At 40.3% G+C, this 21,328-nt stretch overlaps 1 protein-coding gene across 17 annotated transcripts in view; it reads right to left on the bottom strand.

The window, feature by feature from the left end:
• CDC14B (cell division cycle 14B) overlaps positions 1-21,328 on the bottom strand; it is a 112,110-nt gene that overhangs the window by 27,657 nt on the left and 63,125 nt on the right. For all 17 annotated transcript variants that reach the window (XR_014796329.1, XM_084898973.1, XM_084898974.1 and 14 more), the window contains 4 exons: positions 9,267-9,343; positions 6,625-6,691; positions 3,576-3,638; positions 459-546 (listed from right to left, as the gene is read on the bottom strand). Coding sequence is in view for 16 of the 17 variants with exons in the window: in XM_084898973.1 (XP_084755099.1) it covers positions 459-546; positions 3,576-3,638; positions 6,625-6,691; positions 9,267-9,343 (295 nt within the window). In the remaining variant the exon portion in view is untranslated. The remainder of the gene's footprint in view (positions 1-458; positions 547-3,575; positions 3,639-6,624; positions 6,692-9,266; positions 9,344-21,328) is intronic.

Here is a 21,328-nt window from a genome sequence, read left to right as displayed (position 1 = left end):
AGACAAGATAGCCAGATGTCCTTCTGGACAAATCCACTGTAGCATGGCTGAGGCAGAGGCAGTTAGAGGCAATCAGGCAGACAGGCAGGTGAGCAGTTAGGGGTAATCAGGCAGGCAGGCAGGCAGGCAGGTGAGCAGTAAGGAGCCAGCAGTCCCAAATTGTGAGAGGGATGTTCTGGATTTCAAGAGGGTGCAGGCTGGGCTGAGGGACAACTCTCCCCCTCCCTACCCCCATGCACAAAATCATGCAGCAGGCCTCTACTTTGAGTATAAGTGTAAAAAAATAAAGTCAAATCCAGGCAGAATAATGTATTGAAATGATCAACAACCTTAGCTGAATTCTTAGGCCTCTAAAAAAAAAAAAAAAAAAAAAAGAAGAAAAAGAAAAAGAAAAAGAAAAAGAAAAGAAAAGGATACTTTTAATAAGAAAGCTACCCGGGTCCCATATTTTTGCATACCACTTTCAAGTCTGGATCTTGAATGAGGTCCACAGAAGGCAATAAATCGGCCTGGTATTATCCAATTTAAATCTCCATTTTCTGCTTTCTGCAAAGAGATTAATTTTTAGACTCAATCTTCTCTCCACACTCCTTCTCAATATTGAGTGCCTGTTGAACTTCAGATCCATTTGCTTTACCAGAAACACTGTTTATAAATGATGAAGCAGGACACTAAATTTGGGCCTTCTCTGAATATTCCAGGGAAGAGTCAGTTGACTTCTTCTGTTCCTAATCATTCTTTTAAGTGTTTCTTTGCTTGGGTAGTCAGCTTTCAGAAAACTACTGACTGCTGCTATCTAAAATATACCTAAGTACTTCAGTTATCTTATCCAAGTAAATTCTCATATAGTTGCTACTAACTAATATAAAAGTAAACTTTTCTATTAGGAGTGATCTGGAAATATCCATTTTCCTAAATGACTACTTGGCTTCCAATATGAGCAATCTTGACTCATTGAGCAAAGGAGAAAAAAGTAGCTATTCAGGCTCTGGAACTTCTGATATTTACTTTTTATTTGTAGAAATATGTCTTTGCATCATGTTGCTAGCTATTTAATACAAAAGCCGCTGAAAATTTTTTACTAAACCATTAGGAAATTTGAAATTACTAATGGTTTAGTAAAAAATTTGAAATTTTTTACTAAACCATTAGGAAATTTGAAATTATAAGTATTCTAAGATCATTATAGGTGTCTAATAAAAAAAAAAAAAAAAAAAAACACTGAAATTTAAAACACTTTACTCCTGTTACAAAGTCCTTTCCATAACAATTATAAGATAAACAGAATTCAAATTTAAGAACAATAGAAATGGTTACACAAGGACTTAAGCAGGAAGTAGGAGACCCTTGAGAGTACAGAAGAAAACTAATGATAAAAATAAGGTCAGTTAGCTTTGCTGGGTGTGCATATGTGTATCTAAGACTTAGTAAGAAATAGACTGACTGCTTGGACATCACAGGCCAGGTCCATAACCAAAAACCAAGTTATTTAATTATCACGGAGAAGAATTAGTGAGCCCATGATTCATGCTAATAGGTCTAAATGGGAACGAGAAAAGTGTTGCCAGGTATTCTGATTTTCAAGTGAAAACAGAAACTGCAAGTTTTTAACAAGAAACCTGTAGTTAGAATTTATTAAATCATAGGTGAAAAGAGGGGAGGAGGGAGAGAGGGATCAAGGATCAAGGAATCAACAAAACACTAACCCAACATTTCTAAATACACTGTGGAGACTGAACAAAGCCAGTTTGTGAGCTCCGGAATAGTCCCCATGTCTCAAAGCAATTTCACTGAAAGTAAACACACTGGTGACCTTGCTCCTCCAGCACCGGCATTTCTGCATTAGCAAGAGAAGCCAACAAGTGCCATGTCACTCCCGAGGGGCACAGGGCGGTACCGCTGTGCTGCACAGCAAGAACACCGAGTGCTCGTTTAGGAGTTCTGCCTACCTAGGAAAGATATTTTAACTGTTTAATTTTATAAGGACAAGCACCAGAAGAGTGTAATAATTAATTTGCAGTCAATAGTGTAATGTGGTAATGAAATATATATTGTACTTTGGAAATGTATTGCTCTAACAGAGAATAAAGACAGGGTGTGCCCTAAGGAATCGCACATTTTGCTTTTACATTTTGGGTATATTTCTGTAATGACTGATCATAACTACTAACCCTACTCATCAATAAAACAGTTCAGTTATACCTAAGAGCTTAAAATAATTAGAAATTGATGGTTAAAGAATAGTTATGTGAGGATTCAAGATATTGCTGCATAAAATGCTGTCTGAAGTCACTGATTATCAGTGACAATGTCTGCTCCAGATAACTATCTCTACTAATAAAAGGGTAATATGCTAATTAGGGCAGACATCTTCCAGATGTCCATCCTGACAAAGCCACAGCAGCTGCAAAGCCCGGGACTCACGGCAGCCATGGGCTCAGGCAGCCATAAGCGCCAGCGGCTGCGAAGCCTGAAGCTCAGGCCTCGCAGCCACCATGGCCAGCAGTGGCAGCAGCAGCAGGGTGATGGGGGTGGTGCCTTCCCCTGATCAGCCCAGTCGCCTTAGTAATAAGATAAGAAGATAAGACCCCACAGCATTCTTGGCTGAAAAGGACCTTCAGCATCTTACTCATTATTCTCTTCCAGCCTATTTCCCTAGGACTTCTGCAACCTTGAAACAGGGCGCCCTGGATTACCCGATGGGATAAACAGTAGAATCAAGTTACTTTTCTTTAAAAGAAACACACTGCATTAAAGTGAGGAGGACACCTGTGGTTTTGCCCGCCTGGACTCTTTTGGTCTGTGTGGTTGATAGGGCTGGCCAGCACTCCAGCTCCTGGGGGAGTGAGTATGCTCCCCACCTACCCTTGCTGGGAACATGCCTGGTTGAGAGCTAGGGATATGATCTAAGCCAGGCCAGGGAGAGGATCTCCTGCTGGAGCCTGGATGCTCTTTTCGGGTGAGTTTGGCAACCAGGAGAGTCACAGTGGCTGGTGACTATCATTACCACTGCTAAGGGCTGGCCTGGGACACAGCACCTCCTTCTGCACAGTTTCTGGTGAGAAAGTGAGTACTTGAATCTGGTCATGCGTGATGGTACACTTGCTCCTGGCCTTTTTACATATGAAAATCAATAAATCTTCCCTTTTTTATTTAAGCCATATGTGTTTACTTTGTGAAATTCACAAGCAGAAGTGTCCTGACTTCATGAAAATGGTAATGATAAAATATATTCTCCAGAGGTTAGTTAGATGCATCATCACTATCTATTCATCTCATCAGAGTCGGTGCTAAGGGTTTTACAAACATGGTCTCATTTAGGCACAGATGAAAGACATCATTACTAAAAATGTTTAAACTGAACCTAAGGAAACAGCGTGCAGCACGGCCTTCCCTCTGGAAGGAGGGAGGCAACGAGGGCAGACGCCCACGAGGAACTGGGCTGCATACGAGGATCACGAGGGACTCTTTCATACTCTAAACACACCCCCTTGTTCAGTGTTTTTAAAAACAGTGATACTTCGGTAAGGAAAACATGAGTAACAGAATTAAAATCAATGAACTTGAAAACTTACTTCATAGTGTTCATATTCATCAAGTTTGAATGAGTTGAAATTAAAGAAGCCATACTGCATTGCCTAAAATACAAAGGAAAGCTTTTAAGAACAAAGATTCAAATAAAAAATGATTTCCAATCCAATTTCCTAATATCAGGAGGCACCCTCCAAAAACCATTATCATATTCAGATTATGTTCCACTGAATAGTTTTCTAAAGAGGTGGAATATGTCTTATAAAGGCTCCCAACTAGTCCTAACTATCGTGTTTCCCCGAAAATAAGACATCCTCCGAAAATAAGACCTAGCGCATGGAAAGATAAGACATCCCCTGAAAATAAGACCTAGTGCAACTTTGGGAGAAAATATTATTATAAGACTCTCTTATTTTCGGGGAAACAGGGTAGTTACTAGTACATCAATATTTACTTTAACGATATTTGATATTTTATCTTCCTTCACAATGATCCTATCTGTGCAGAACTAAAAAAAATAATTCTTCAAAGTAATCCCTCTTATTAGATCTACATGACTCAGGCTTCAAATATAATGCACGAATTCAATGGCCCCCAAACAATAATAGAGGAAAGAAAGGTTAGTTTATCACAAACTAATCCCACACACTTCAAAAATATTTTCACTTTCAAATTCATCTTAGGTTAAGACAGTGGTCAGCAAACTGCGACTCTCGAGCTATATGCCGCTTGCGAGCCATGGTTTGCCGGTCTGTTGACTAATGAGTTTGCCAACCCCTGCCTTAGGGAAAAACACATAAAAAACATTTTAATAATGTACTAATGTCTTTAACCTTAAGTCAAAACTTATGGGTAAGGGTAATGCCTTACACAGAGGTCGGCAAACTCATTAGTCAATAGAGCGGCAAACATCAGCTCACGAGCCGCGGTTTGCCGACCATTGGGTAAAGAGATTAATATTTCCTCTATAGTCCAGAGATCAAATACTAAAATTCAAAATGTCTTTCAATAAAAAACAAACACGTAAGTTTTCCATTCTGGGTTGCAGTGGGCAGAGCATGCTAAGTGAAATGAGCAAAGGATCTATACTCTGAGGCAAGGCTGAGCTGTCCGCCAGGATGTTAAAGAAGTCTTTTCTGAGGCAGACAGTATGTAAGCTAGAATTCTTGATCAATAAGGTAATCTTGTTAACTAATGTCACCCCAATAAATGTAATTTAAAAAAAATGGAAAACAGCAAAAAACATGGGTGACTTTACAGTTTTCAAAATTTAAAGTACTGAAATATAAATGAAAAAACATAAAAGCTACAATACCAAGCAAAAAGGCCTCATTTTATGAAGTGTAGTTATTTAAATGCTAGCTCCAAGACCAAATCCATGATGAATTTTATTTCCTTGAATTCAAAATACTCAATGCGTGTCATGATATTTGGACAAGAGATGTTCCTAACAGAATGATGCAATAAAATGCAGTTTATAGGAAATTTCTATTCTTCTTTGAATTTCATAAGGAGATCCCATTAGAAGTAGCACTAATAGCATTTATAAATGTTTCAGGCACACAATATTCTAAATCAGTCACAAACAAATGCTTAAATTGAAAATCAGAAGCTGTTGACTTCAATAAAATTAAATAGTGTGAAAAGTGCAATCTTTGACTTATAGTTGCTAATTAGATCTGGTTAAAAACAGAAACAAGCAAACAAACAAAAACTAAGCACAGCCAGTGTGGCTCAATGGTTGAGCAATTACCCAGAAACAAAGTCACCCATTGGACTCCCAGGTTTTGGGTTCAATCCCCAGTAGGGGGCATGCAGGAGGCAGCTGATCCATGAAATTTCTCTCTTATCAAAGTTCTATCTCTCTATCCTTCTCCCTTCCCCTCTCTCTAAAAATCAATAAAAACATATTTAAAAAAGCGAAGGCAAGAATTAACAACAGACAGCTATACACTGTTACAGACCATTTTCCAGGTCTTCCAAGTTATTTTGCTCTTTTTTGAAAGGTGGTGGGAGCTGAGAAAAGGTTGGCCCAGGGTCCTGACTGTGCACATGCCAACATTAGCAGCTTCCCGGGGTCCATGATGGGCTGTACCTCAGTCAGGAGGGATCATGTAGACCTGCTAAGCCTCCTCGCCTGATAGAGCCCATCATCTGCTGAAACATGCCTGGGAGAGCTGCCTCAGTCACCTGCACCCGTCACAGAGTTGCTGGACTCAACCCCAAAAGAATTAAAAGGTATATTAATTAACCTCTGATTTTATATACTAATTAGTCCTCTCATCTTAATCCACAATTCTGTCAAAATTCTCAAAAGCTACCATGTTTCAGCATACAAGAAAGTAAAGCTGGGTTCCTTTTGCCTCTGAAAATACAAGTCCCATAAACACCCAAGAGGTCACTGAAAGCTTACTGATCCATAGGCTACTGACTTAAAGTTCTAGTTGCTTGTGCTGTCCTGACATCCAAGAGATACTACCCAAGGGAGTGAGGCTTACCCCCGGGGTCCGCTGTGCCTCAAACTCCAAGGGATCCTGTTCTTTTGGAATGTAATATGCAGGGAATCCCCTGGTGCCAGAGAAACACAAGCGCTACTTTAAAGTAGCTTTTTAGAAGTGACCTAGTTGGTTTTATATGTTAACTAATGGGCTATTAGTATACAAACTATTGGCTACTCAGATCCTGTGAATTGGAAATTGACTGCTTGAAGACTCAAAACCAAGTGTATGCCACTGTGTTATAAACAGGTAAATAGGATTGGTGGGAATCCTATTTATGTATCTTATACAAACACATAATCCAAGAAAACTTGGGAATCAGTAAATCTATTGCCATTCTGTTTTTCCCTGAAGCCACAACACACTCAAAGTCTGGATTTAGAACTCAATTACCTAACTGTCTGATTGTTCACTGTTGCTCAAGTGGCTTCTCCACTCACGCAGAGACACTCTCGGATTCAGAGCAAACTTCCCCAGTGGAGGCCCTTCTCGTGTTAGTGGGGAAGTGGGTGGAGGCCTTTGGGGGGAAGACCTGTCTTGCCCGGGCGGTGCTCCGTTCTCCAGCACAATGGTGGGGGTATCCACAGTCACCTACCTTCTTCACCGCGTGAAAACAGTCCAGAAGGGTAATGAAGAAATTGCAGCTCCCATAGGCAGCATCTCTGAAATATCAAGATCATTGAAATACGCAGCTCAGTTAATTTTTTGCAGAACATTTACTCAACATGAAGCTGACTAGAATTTAAAACCAAACATGCACTCAAAGCAAGACTCGGGGGAAGGGGAAGAGAATATTTGTTGTTTGGCTTTTAAATAAAAGTCTCTGATATAAATGTTTATTGTCCGTTTCTACCTCCATCGGTAGATACTGTTTAGTAAACAGGGATCAATAACCACCACTTCCTAAATTGTGAGAGATCTTTCTGGATCAGCCTGGGCTTTGATGGTTGAGCTTCAAGAGTTACCCATCAACAATAATGGACCCCTGCCCCTGAAGGGAAAGGTATTTGAATTCTCTCTTCATACCACAAAATACAGTACCAACCTGTTACCAGGGAAGACTGGTTTTTGATTCTGTATATATGTATCTGTGTGTGTGTGTGTAAGCACAGTGCACTTGTATATATCTCTATCCAAGTAAGAAAATGAAGATAGTATCTGAAATATTTTTCTCCTCTCATTATGCTTTTACAATTTTACACTTTTTAACTATTTAACTGGGTAACTTCTTTCTGATCCTTAAAGAACACAGTACCACTAAAAGCCCATTAGGGCAACAACTACCCTTTGCAGAATTGCTCTGCTCTTGGGAAGTGCTAACTTCAGTTTTCAGTCAACTCGGCCCAGAGCTGCACCAACCCTCAGCAATTCTCCTCCTCAGCCAGGATGTTATCTTCTTAATAAACTGACATCCAATCCCGGAAAAGCATGTTGATTCAGTCTTTGCATTCAATGCCTATTTTTGGAGAACCTACCGTGGGCCAAACCTGCTTTAGACAATGATGATCCAGCAAGCTTTCACCTGAGCTTGGCTACTGTTCTGCCTCACACGTTGCACTGTCTGAATCGCCAACAAGAACCTTTCTTTGTTCACTTGTCTGTTTCATCAACACCTCTGCCCCCACCCAAGCAATCAGGCTTCTTCAAAACAGCAGCATGGCAGTTAGGGATCTGGATACAAGCCTTGGCTGGGAGGGGGCTTGGCACTATGATCACTTACCAAATTTGGAAAATCAGATGTAAATCAAAATTGTGACAAAGTCAGTGAATGGAATGCTATTCCATTACTTTCTATTACTAAAGTAGTAAAAAGAAAAAGAATGAGCTGCAGATAACCACCACAATATGGACAAATGTCATAGGTAACGTTTAAAAAGCTAGATCCCAGCTCTCCAAAATGCACACTGTATGACTCTATTTATATAACGTTCAAAGGCTAGGATAAAGAAGCGCTCCACAGAACACCATGATCACTATTTTATCGGTGTGCCTGTCACTCAGGGACCAAAAATACAAGCATTTTCCCTAAAGGAAGTACATGGTTGCTGTTACATTTTAGGTGGAGAAGAAAAATGAAGCACTTTCCAATTTAAAAAATAACATCAACCCTTTCTACCCCTTCCAATAACAGAGTGTTTAAGGTAATGTGTTCACTAGGAAGAAGGGTGGCACTGGGTTCAGAGTAATCCTTCTGCTTTACTAAGTTACTAACATACAGCATGCAGTGCAACAGGTCACTGTCGTAACAGACTGCAGACTGTCCTCACAGATCTATGTCAAGGAGCAAGTCTGTGGCTGGTCCTGCAAAGTTACTGAAGGAGGAGGTGCTGCCTGACATGAGGGAGACACCACCCAAAGCTCACCGAGTAGAGCCTCCCACTTTAAAAGGAAGACCACACCTTCAAAATCGGGCATTTGAGGTTTATGCAACAATCCCAAACCTACGGATTTATGAGTGGAAGAATAATGCGATATTTGAGATTATCCATACAGCAGGCAACAAAATTACTTCACACATTCACTACACATTCAGCACCATATAAGTATTTAGATTATATAGTTAAGTCAAATATTTTGGTAAACAGGTAGAAAAACTTTCAGAACTTAGTTTGATTTAAAGAGAAAAGTCTTTCCCCAGAGATCTTCAGCACAATCACGTAGTGAGTGGGAGAGAGTGTGAGGGCGTCACTCTCACGCAGACATCGCTCATCCAGCGGCTCTGAGGCACAGCCATTGCTTTTTCTAGTAGTGATGTCACGTTAGCAGCCTCACCTACGATCTCTGCTGGCTGTGTCCTTAGGAGAAAGGGTTAGTTTTTATCCCAGAAATTAACTAGTGGGAAAATTTATTTCTTAATCTCTCAGGAACCAAACTCCTCAGAAGTAGCTTTGAGCACCCTAAGTCAGGACCCTCATCTGACGGTTAAATCAAGGGGAGTGGGACTCAGGAGAGCAACCTGCACCATATGCCAGGGACATTGGGCAATGCCTGTGTACTTTTTAGCTTTGACAACTGTTGTGGGGGTAGAGGTGTCATTGGCATCGAGTGGGCAGAAGCCAGGGTGCTGCTGAACACCCTACAATACACAGGGCAGCCCCACAACAAGATACCAGTCGCGTACCTGCTGAGTGCCCTCGCCCTAGACAGACTTTACCAGGTCCGCTTTTTCTGAAACCCCTGCACCCAGGTATTTCTGGCGCCTGATTAAATGAATCTACCATATCATCTTACATTTACCTGAAAGGAATGTAGGTTGTATTGCCGAACATTAATATTGAATATGCTTCTTCTGGAGTTTTCCCCAAATATATAACCTACATTGGAAAAGAAAAAAAGAGCATTTTACTTCTAAATGAAGATGCAGTGCTGTCGCTGCCACGCTCCATTCCATTTCTAGCCAGGGTTCCCCGGCCTTCCCAAGGACCCCGGCCACGCAGCCCTGCCAGTGAGTCCCTCTTTTGTTTAAATCTGCCACAGCTTGTTGCTGTTGTTGCAATAAGAGCCGTGACCAACAGGTTTCCGAGAAACAGCCGTTTGCGGCAGGAAGTACAGCAATTGAAAAACAGATTTTCTAGCCCCGGCCGGTGTGGCTCCGCTGGCTGGGCATCCTCCTGAGTGCTGAAAGGTTGCCGGTTCGATTCCCAGGCAGAACACATGCCTGTAGCAGGCTGAAGCCCCAGTAGGGGGGAGTGCAGGAGGCAGCCAGCTGATGCTCCACTCTCACATGGGTGATGTTTCCCTCTCCGTAAAAATAAATTTAAAAACAAACAAAGACCTACAGTGATTTAAATAAATAAATAAAAACAGAAATTCTAGGTCAGAGTGCATGCTTCCTAAACATCCACAAAGTGACAGTAAAGAGGGGTGTGGGGAATGGGGTTGGGGCAGACTGGGTCTGGGATGGGTGGAAAGGGGCACAAAAGTAGAACAAAGATTCTGATTTACGCCACCCAGTAGATGATCACTCATCATACTGTACAGATTTCCTGTAAAATCGCAACTGCTTCCTTTATCTTCAGGAGAACGTTTTGCTTCAACTTTCATCTAGAATACTTCAAGTAGAATCTTCAGCATTTGAGATCCATAGCTGATATTCCTTGCATTTTCCAAAAATGTCTTGTTTTCTGCCCTGGCATTTTTTATCTCCATTATTATACACTAGGAGCCCAGCACAAGATTCAAAATAGTCTGTATACAGTGTCATGCAGTTTTTGGTCTGCGGGCCTTTCCCGTCAATAGTTTATAGATGTTATTCCACCGTCCCCTCATTTCTAGTGTTGCAGAGGTAGTTTACCAAGATCACTCTCCCTTCCTCCTCTCTAGAAACTTCGAGTAGACCTTTTCACTGGCATCCCTCTAAATAAGAAGAAAAGGGGAAAATCCCACCCCCATTAAGTTTGCTAGGACTTCCTGACCCTCATTCTATCTGAAGACAATTGTTTATTTATTTATTTTTTTAAAATCCTCACCCTATGATATTCTTTCCTTGATTCTAGAGAGGGAGAGAGAGAAACATAGATCTGCCTCCTGCATGCACCCCGAAACCTGAGCATGTATCCCAACAGGAATCAAACCCACAGCCCTTCGGCGCATGGGACCATGCTCCAACCAACTGAGCCACAGCAGCCAGGGCTGAAGACACAAGTCCTTCTCCACTCATAACCTTCCTGCAGGGCAGTGCATTTTCAATTCCTGAATGGAGGGCGGGAGGAGGCTGTAAGCATTAGATTTGCACATGTATCATCAATATCAGATTCCATTCTAAAGCTTACTATAGCTCAATGTTTCCCAAACTTTTGACATATGTGTACACCTTCTATAATTTTCGTAACGCTGAGTACCCCTCGTACTTATGAGAACATGCAGCTAAGCACGGTGCAGTGCATATCCCCACCAAACTCCGGTGCAACGCGTACCCCCACCAAACTCTTCCCGTACCCCTAGGGGTACGCGTACCACACTTTGGGAAACACTGCTTAGCTTTACATAAAACACTTTAAATTCTTTGTAGCAAAAAGAAGTCACTGAAAAAGTTACAAAAGTTTTATCTCCATTATTATACACTAGGAGCCCAGCACAAGATACAAAATAGTGTGGCACAGCCCACCCTCGAGTCTTCAGTCCGGCCCTTCCTTCCTCCCCAGGCTCCACAGTAGCTGTGGCTGCTGCCAGTCCAGCCCTGCCTCCCTCTCTGGCCCATGAAGCAACCACGGCCACTGCTGCGCCGCCCCTGACCCTGCATTTGAAACCTCCTCCTGTCTGGTCAGCCTGTTACAGTGTCCCGGTTAACTCGCATATTTCTCTGTTACACGTGTAAATGAGTTGTTCCACAGTAAATGGTGAGCATTCTGAAGTGTGGATCCATATCTTATGTTTCATTGTAACTCTTGGTTAGTCCACAATACATGGACTCTGATTCACCGAACTTAAATCAATATAAAGGAAATTTTAAAATAATTGATAAGATCTGATATAAATATATAATTGGACTAAGAGAAATTATAAAAATCCAAGATCCAGCAAGGATCTTTGAAACTGAGAGGACATGTCCCCTCAGCTTCCAGATAATATTTTATCTATTTTCAGTTTTAAGACTCATAAATAGAAAATTTCCCCAATAAATAGCCTGTTTCTCAATATGATTTATTTTATCCCATTTACTCTAAAAAGAATACAAAACTATAATTAACTATACTGAATTTCTAACATTTATCTACAGCAGTGTACGAACCACCCACAGGAGATATTATGAATAACTCAATTCCAAGAACTGCTTTGTTATCTAGTATCAAATAAATTTTCAAGTATACTATTACTGACTCATACAAGATTATAATTTATCATGAATTAACCACAAGATCTAATCTCATTCAACATATTATATTTGTTTACATATTACTCCACACTTACATCTTTTAAGCATCAACCTATCAACTAACTTTCTAATTTATTACTATTTAGAAAAACAATATAACAATTATTCTTTAAAATATATTTTTACTGATTTCAGAGAAGAAGGAAGAGGGAAAGAGAAACATCAATGATGAGAGAGAATCATTCATCAGCTGCCTCTTGCACACCCTACATTGGGGATTAAACCCGCAACACAGGCATGCGCCCTGACCAGGAATCAAACCATGACCTCATGATTCATAGGTTGACATTCAACCACTGAGCCATGACAGCTGGACACAAATCTTTTAATAAAAAATTTTTCATCCAGCCTCTACTCTGATCTCATTTTCTTTTAGTCTCCAACATGCTTCCTTTTTCTTCTAAGACTTACTAGATAACATCAGTCTTTTCTTCATTCTACTTGGACTTCCTAGCAGACTCCTTCCAAATAAACCAGCCTTAAACAAACAAACAAACAAAAAACACACAACAAAACAAATAAAAGGATACCTTGAGGCCAAGGAAGGTGAGAATAGGATTTGATTCAGGTGTGTGTGTGTGTGTGTGTGTGTGTGTGTGTGTGTGTGTGTACTGGTACATATACATAATTTAAGTAAATTAGTTCAATGAAATCCAAAGACCTCTTTCTGGTTTTCTAATAAGACCTCTCAAATTACAGTAAGTTTTCCTTAAGCACCAGATTAATGATAATTCCTCCTGCTCAAGAATGCACTTTTTTGGTTTCGCTCTTTACTAACACTGCAATGGCATTATTTCCTCCTAACTTCCAAAACAAAAATAGTCTCTAATACATTAAGTAATTGTGGATTAGCCTTGAAACACAAGTTCAACTCAAAAAGGACAAAAATATAACAATTTTTCCTATGAGGAAACAAAACCTAATTCCTAGTGACGAACTTAAAAAAAAAAAAAGCAGCTTTTAAATCCAGTTGGGACAAATATAACCAAAGGAAAATGAACAAGAATAAGAAAGATAAGGAAAAAAACAAACAAACTTTATCTGAGGAATGCCTGTATATGAATAGTCAGTCTACTTGAAAAATGCTATGGTAAGAATGCTGTGTGCCCCTGCCAATCATATGATGAAATCCTGAGTATCAGTACACGAGGGCTTTGGGAGGTACTCAGCCATTAGGTGTGCAGCCCTCATAGATGGAACTGGTGCTTACAAAAGAGGCTCCAGAGAGACCTCACCTCTCCCACAGGCGAGCGCCCTCAGCAGAGCACGCGGCCCCCTGCGCTGACTGACTCCCAGCCTCCAGAGTGGGGAGTACATTTCTGTTGTTTCTAAGTGTCCCAGTCTGGGATTTTGTTAATAGCAGCCCCAAAGAACTAAGATAGAACAATCAAAGAAATATTTGATAACAATCATTTTAAATCACCTTACAACAATCAAAGAAATATTTGATAACAATCATTTTAAATCACCTAGCAGACCCAAGGAACTAAGATACAGCAATCAAAGAAATATTTGATAACAATCATTTTAAATCACATTTTAAAACAATCATTTTAAATCACCCATTCGCCTTGTTTTCTAGTGAGGCCTCCCCAAAAGGAAACTATTCTAAATTTTTACTTAAGAAAAATCCTATAAATGGTTCCTCTATTAACACAAATTCTCAAATCAATACTCTAAATCAATGCAATTCTATGAAACATCACAGTGTTCCTGACAATTTGGAAGCTAACTGGCGTCTCAAATTCTTTTGGTCTATTTTCAAGAGAAGCCATGTATATAGAATGGCCACTCTCATTCCACACTGATGTCCAAAAACAGGAAGCAATCAATGATGAACAACAGGGACATTAGACAGCTGTGCAGCCAGCTTCCAAGACAGCCCCCGTAATGCCCATCTCCTGGCATTTCCATCCTCTCGGGTCCCACAATGATGCTGTAATAACAGCAAAGTGAACTCTGGAGGCTAGGTCATAAAAGGCACTGTGGCTTCTGCCTTGCTTCCTCGTGGACCCCTCACTCTAGCCCCAGGTAAAGCAACCTATCATTCTGTGAGGGCACTCGGGCAGATCACGTGACAAGGACCTGATGGTCTCCTCCAACTACCATCAATAACTTGCAGGCATGTGAATGGGCCATCCTAGCAGTGAGCCCTTCAGCCCATCAAGCCTTCAGATGACTGCAGCCCAGGGGGATCCAGAAAAAGGTCTACCGCTGGCTCCTTCTGGATACCTCCCCCACAGAAACTGTTTCAGAGAATGTTAGTTACTATTCCAGTCATTAGGTCATGGGATAATTTGTAATGCAGCAACAGGTAATACAGTAGCACAGCAAATAATACAGAAGTAATCATTTCAGTTTATTAAAAGTGGGTAAATAAATAAAAATATGAGACAAGTGCAGATATGTTAAAGTCAGGAAGCCCGCATGGCGTAGGAAGCATCGATAAGGAGTGTATTGTTGCTTGGGTGTCTGTCTGTATCTCTCTCAATAAATCTCTCCAGTTCTCGCTGGTGTGGTTCAGTTGGGGAGCATATGGGAAGTGACCAATCAACGTTTCTCTCTCAGTCTCTCTCAAATCAACTTAAACATTTGAAAAAAAGGAAAAATCTGTCCTATGGAGCAAAAAGCAATCTCACAAGAATGAAATACTGGGCTAGAGAATACTTAAGAAATCAGTAGTGCTTTTCAGTCACAGTACAAGAATCTTTTTTGCTGAACAATACTGTACCATTTCTAGGACTCCCACCACCCCCACTTTCAAATTACTATCTGTCTGCCCCACCCCTGTGAAATTTCTGACCCTGGGTTACTTATCTATGTCTCACAACCTGGGAGGGGCCCAATTAGCAGTGGCTGAAATAAAAGGATCACAAAATGACAATCTCAAGTAATAAAAACACGATTTAAAACTAAACACAATTATTTAGACACAGCCTTCTTATTTCTATTCTTAAGTTGGAAATAAGCTTAAAGATCCAACTATTGCATAAAAATGGTGAGCAGTGAAGGAAGATATATAATAAACAGCTTTATATGACAAAATAAGTAAATAAAATCAAATCACTTTCACGGTTTCTGCACAACTACTAGTAAGGAAAAAAATCCTAAATTAATTTTTTAGAAAAAGTCAGATGGTCTTATTTTTCAACAGTTTTAGTTTTTCAAACGCTCAACACAGGAGGAGAGCTGCTCAGCCAGAAGCTGGGCTCACAAATGGTGAGCGCAGTGGCGGTGGCAGGAACTTCTCCCACCTCTGTGGCAGTTGGACATCCCCTGAGGGGTCCTGGACTGCAGTAACTGTGTTATTCTTGAGTCAGATATGATTTGTAATGTTTCATTAACATAGATTAAGCTTCAAAATGTCTTTCAGGCCTAACTGAAAGACCCCCTGCCCAGTGAATAAATGTCGTGCGCGCGTGCACACACACACACACACACACACACACACACACACAATAGTAGGTTTGTATAGCGAGTCCCAATTTAGATAAAGGGAAATTGGATGCCTGGAGTGGCAAACACTTATCTCCCAAGGCCAGGCAGCTCACAGATGTGAGGGAGGGAACTGCCTGGAGGAAAAGTACACATGGATACACTATCTTTTTGGTGGAGACAATTTTTTAAGACAAAAAAAAAAAAAATCTTAATTAAAAAAAAAAAGAAAGAAATCTTCTAATCTTTAAACATTGGAAAAAACAAACTACTATTTAGAAATACTCCGAGTTACATAAAGCTGGCAGGCTACTACTTTCCAGCCTTGGTGTTGACCGCTCACTCAAGATCACACCGCTTGTTATTGATGGAAGAGGGCCTACTGCGCAGGCCTTATTTATAGACAAGAAACCATGCTATCTCAAACAAGTACAGAAACAGAAATGGCATCCAAACTCCAGAGCTTAACAGATCTGCAACCAAACACCACATATGGTCAGAGGGCCATTTCTCCTCACTTCCCCGAGGTTAACACCACCAGCAAGTGCGCATGCAGCTGAAATGGCAGGCAGGCTCATTAGGGTGGAGGGGAAGGTGTGATAATGTGACAACTGCACCTAGCTGCCTCCACCACGGGGCCTTTGCTGCCCGAGGGATGCTGCCCCCTCTCTGGGGCTCCAGGGCACCTCATCTCAGACTCCCTGGCGCCTGGTTCTTTTACAGCTGCCTGGTTGCTGTTCAACCCAACCGTTCACAGACACTCAGGTTTTGCCTGGGAAGTGTTTACAAAGACTCTGGCTGTCCACCTGGTTCTGTCCTCCAGTCTCTGCTGCCCAGACTCGACTGCTGTTTGCTAAACTGTATTCTTACCCACTGTTTCCAGATCCTCTCTCCTCTATTCCCCTCTTTTAACTCAAGTGATCCCTGTATCCACCTGCCACCTTAACCAGCACTGACTAATCCAGGTCCAAAGTAATTAAATCATTATGAAAAAGTGGGCCACAGGTTCAAAAGATCATCATCATTAGATATAAAATAAGACCCTGGCCAAGTGGTTCAGTTGGTTGGAACGGAGTCTTATACACCAAAAGGTTTATTTCGGGTTCAATTCCTAGTTGGGGCGCATATAGAAGGTAGCTGATCAATGTTTCACTCTCTCTCCCTTTTGCTTCCTCTTTCTCTAAAAACATATTTAATAATAATAATATAAACACTTTACTAAGGTAACCTAGGAACCATTAGATAAAAGCAAATTTGAAAACAACATTTTGCTGTGTCTTTTAAACTCAGAATGCTTTAACCACAGAAAATGTTAGAAGTGATGGTTAATTTCCAGGCAAACCATCAAAAGTATATTTAACCTATGGAAGAACTAAATACTTATTATCTGCAGGAAAATACAAATGTTGGGACAGTAAGATGGAACCGAAGTTGAAAACCAGTAACATAAAATATTAACTTTTTTTTTTTTACAGAAATATGATTTAAGTTATAGTAATGGTAGACAGAACAAAGAAAAAGAAAATGGTATTTATTAAATGCTTAATTTGCACAAGATACTTTGCCTAAAATAAAATTAGGGCCAGCTAAAGTGACTTAGTTGACTGAGCAATGTCCTGTGCACCAAATTTGCGGGTTCCATTTCTGGACAGGGCACATACCTGAATTTCAGGTTAAAACCCTGATTGGGACACCAATGGAAGGAAATCAATCAATGTTCTTCTCTCACATGAATGTCTCTGTTTCTTTTTCTTCCTCTCCCTCCTTCCTCGCTCTAAGCCTATCCTTGGGTGAGGAATCCTATATAAGAAAGAGGTAATATGCAAATTGACCTTCATACCCTCACAAGATGGCTGCCTATAACTAGGCCGACAGGAGGGTTAATGAGGGACGACCAAATGACTGAACAAGAAGGCTGCCTGGGTGACCAGGCTAGCAGGGGTGTTGGAGGGGGCAGTGAGAGGTGACCAGGCCAGCAGGGGGGGCAGTTGGGAATGACCAGGCCAGATGGGGGGGAGGGAGCAGGGGCCAGTAGGAGTATCAGGTCAGAAGAGGGAAGCAGTTGGGGGTGACCAGACTGGCAGGGGAGGAAAGTTGGGGGCGACCTGGCCTGTAGGGGGGGGGGCATTGAGGAGCCATCAGTCTGGGGTGGGGGGCGGTGGTGGCAGTTAGAGGTGACCAGGCAGGTGAGCGATTAGGAGCCAGTGGTCCAGGATTGTGAGAGGGATGTCTGACTGCTGGTTTAGGCCTGAGTCTGGGGAGTTGGACACCCCGCAAGGGGTCCAGGATTGGAGAGGGTGCAGGCTGGGCTGAGGGGACGACACCCTCCTCCACCCCCCCACCTCGCTCAGTGCACGAATTTCATGCACTGGGCCTCTAGTGAACAAACAAACAAATAAAATTAACAATAGTGGCTTTGTAATATAGTTTGATATCTGGTATTGTAATCGAGCCTACCATATTTTCCAGCATATAAGACGACCCCCTAATTTTACAGTTAAAACATAGGTTTAGGCCTATATTCGCTGTATAAGACTACCCCCCACTTCAAAGAAAAGACTTACTTTGCCGTCAAGATCTGCAGGTAATTTTTTTGCAATTTTGGTCTTTTGCCCCCGATTTTCGGTTGACTTTTTTTCGTTTCAAAAGTCGTCTTGTACGCCAGAAAATACGGTACTTTGTTCTTTCTCAGGATTGCTGTAGCTATTTGTTGTTGTTTTTTTTTATCTCATATGAATTTTTGGAGATTTTGTTCTAGGTCTGTGAAATATGACACTGTAATTTTAATGGGAATTGCATTGAATCTATAGATTGCTTTGGGTAGTATGGATATTTTAATGATGTTCATTCTACCATTCCATGAAGACGGTATGTTCTTCCATCTGTTTATGTCTTCCTCTACCTCTTCTACATCCTGTAGTTTTCTGAGTACAGGTCTTTTATCTCCTTAGTTTAAGTTTGTTCCTACGTATCTTAATCTTTTTGTTGCAATGGTAAATGGGATTGTTTGTTTAGTTGCTCTTTCTGAGTTCATTATTGGTGTATAAAAAAGCCATAGATTTCTGGATGTTAATTTTGTATCCTGCTGCATTGCCTAATTCATTTATTAAGTCTAGTAGTTTTTTTTATGGCATCTTTGTGGTTTTCTATGTACAATAATATCATGTCATCTGTGAATAAGGACAGTTTTACTTCTTCTTTTCAATTTGGATGCTTTTTATTTCTTCTTCTTGTCTGATTGCTATGGCTAGCACTTTCAGGAATTGTGAAAGTTGGCATCCCTGTCTTGTTCCTGTTCTTAGGGGAAATGGGTTTAGTTTTTGGCCATTGAGTATGATATTGGTGTAGGTTTGTCATCTAAGGCTTTTATTATGTTGAGATATGATCCCTCTATTCCCATTTTTCTGAGAGTTTTTATTGGATTTTGTCAAATGCTGCACCAGTTGATATACAATAAATTAAAAGTCAGCTCAGCCGAAGCCAGTTTGGCTCAGTGGTAGAGCGTCGGTCTGTGGACTGAAAGGTCCTGGGTTTGATTCCAGTCAAGGGCATGTACGTTGGTTGCGGGCACATCCCCAGTGGGGGATGTGCAAGAGGCAGCTGGTCGATGTTTCTCTCTCATCGACGTTTCTAGCTCTCTATCTCTCTCCCTTCCTCTCTGTAAAAAATCAATAAAATATATTTATAAAAAAAATAAAAAAATAAAAGTCAGCTCAGAAGTCAGCTCAGTCTGAACTTAAACATCCTATGCTTCATCCACTATAAAGTGGCCTCTTTCAAATAGTTTTTATACCACTAGAAATTAATGTTTATATCTACTTGTAAAATAGTGTGCCATCTCCATTTAAAGAACACATAAAAATTTTAAAGTAAGAGAAAAATAGTTACAATTATTTCTAAAATGAATTTTTGTACATTGTAACTGTGCTAAAGAACCCCTTTTGGCCCTAGCTGTTTTGGCTCAGTGCGTAGGGCATCAGCCTGCACAGACTGAAAGGTCTCAGGTTCGATTCCAGTCTAGGGCATGTACCTCTGTTGCAGGCTTGATCCCGGCCACAGTCAGGGCGCATGCAAAAAGACAATCAAATAGATGTGTCTCTCTCACATTGATATTTCTCTCTGTCTCTCCCCCTCTTTAAAAATCAATAAAAAAAATCCTCAGGTGAGGATTAACCAGAAAAAAAAGAACCTCTTTTGTTCCCTAAATATTAATAAATGTAACAGTTAATGTGATTGATATGCTTCATTTAAAACAATTTTTATTTGAAGCCTCGTTGTAATTATAAGTTCAGCTATTTCAATTCTTGAGTTTAATGTGTGCAATAAGTAAAAAAAAGATAGTTGACCATAAATGATATATAAATAAAAATGCAGGAATGAGTACACTCATTTTTCTAATCCCACTCAAAAATGATGTGACTTGGTTAGTGAATTTCCAACTTCCCAAGTGCTCACAGATGTTCTTAAAAACTAATGGGAAAAGTGCTTGCACATTTTAAAAATGTTTACCAAATGAGATCAGAACCCACTAATACTGTGTTTAGATGATTTCAAAGCAGGTTGTAGCCTAGTGGTGCAGATCAGTGTAGTGTCATCCCATGTACCAGGAGGTCCCAGGTTCAATTCCCAGGCAGGACACATGCCTAGGAGGTGGGCTCGATCTACAACACGGGGCATGCAGGAGGCAGCCGGTCAATGTTTCCCTTTCTCTCTCTCTCTCTGAAATAAAAACATAATAATAATAAAAATACTACATTCCTTAAAAAAAAATAAAGCAAGATGTAAAATTTTGTTTTATGGTTATTAATACAGCACTTTACTTTGAAAACTGGTAATTAAAGGAAAATTACCACTCATTCTGTCTTTTCAGTAGAAACTTTGGTTGCAGGGTAACCAAAGAGCCCTAACTGGATGAGGGAAAGCTAAGTTCCCATAAAAGAAAGCCCTGCCCTGGCAGGAGCGTCGTCCAGTACATCAAAAGGCTGTAGTTTGATTCCTGTTCAGGGGACACACCTGTTTCGAGTTAGATCCCCAGTTAGGGCGAATACAGGAGGCAACGGATTGACATTTCTCTCTCTCTCTCCGTGCCCCTTCCTGTCTTTCTAAAAAAAATAAAAAAATAAAAAAATAAAAAAATAAAAAAAATCAATCCTTGGGAGAGGATTAAAAAAAGAAAGAGATAACCAGCTAATAAATGAAGGATAAATAAAATAATTCAAAAAACGTTATCCTGGAACCCTAATAAAATCACTGATTCAGGCAAGTATTATCAATTATTATTTAAAACATTGGATGCATGGTTGATGAGGAACCAAACACATGACTACAGGCAGATCCAAAATTATATCACACAGAATACTTTTAAGCCCTAAGGAGAAAATCATACACTGAAAGGGATTTGATGGTTAGCACCTAATCCAGTGGTCATTTTCACCATCACTAATGGTAAGTGAGGTATTTTATGTTTTCTGATGTAATGCAACATATACTACCTAATGCATAAACCTAGAGATACGATGTCTAGTTCACAAAAAATACAAAAGAAACAAGTTTTAAAATATCACGAAGAAAAAAGAATAGAAATTCAAAACGTGGGACATTCTACAAGATAAAAGGACTGGTTCCTTCAATAAATCATGTGAGAGCTTAGGACTACAACCACCACATCAACCTGGATCAGGGATTGGCTTGAATGTTTTGGATTCATAGGGGGAAAACGAATATAATTTGGGTATAAAGATGGTAAAACGTGTACTAAAACAGAATACCAGATTATTCACTGGAAAAAGCAGGTGATAAAACTATACTAGTGGGCACAAAGCACAGTATACACACATACATATGCACATGTCCTACTTTATAAATAGAAAAGAGGTGTTTCTTTTTCAAGTAAAATGTCCCAAATTTCTCAAACGTACACAAATAGGTTTTGTATAATATATGACATAATTTTTTTTTACAACAAAAATATAAAGTTTCAAACTTTTAT

The sequence above is a fragment of the Pipistrellus hanaki genome, assembly GCF_964339955.1.
Source record: "Pipistrellus hanaki genome assembly, chromosome: 11".
Lineage (NCBI taxonomy): Eukaryota > Metazoa > Chordata > Mammalia > Chiroptera > Vespertilionidae > Pipistrellus > Pipistrellus hanaki.
This window is presented reverse-complemented; position numbering and strand designations above follow the sequence as displayed.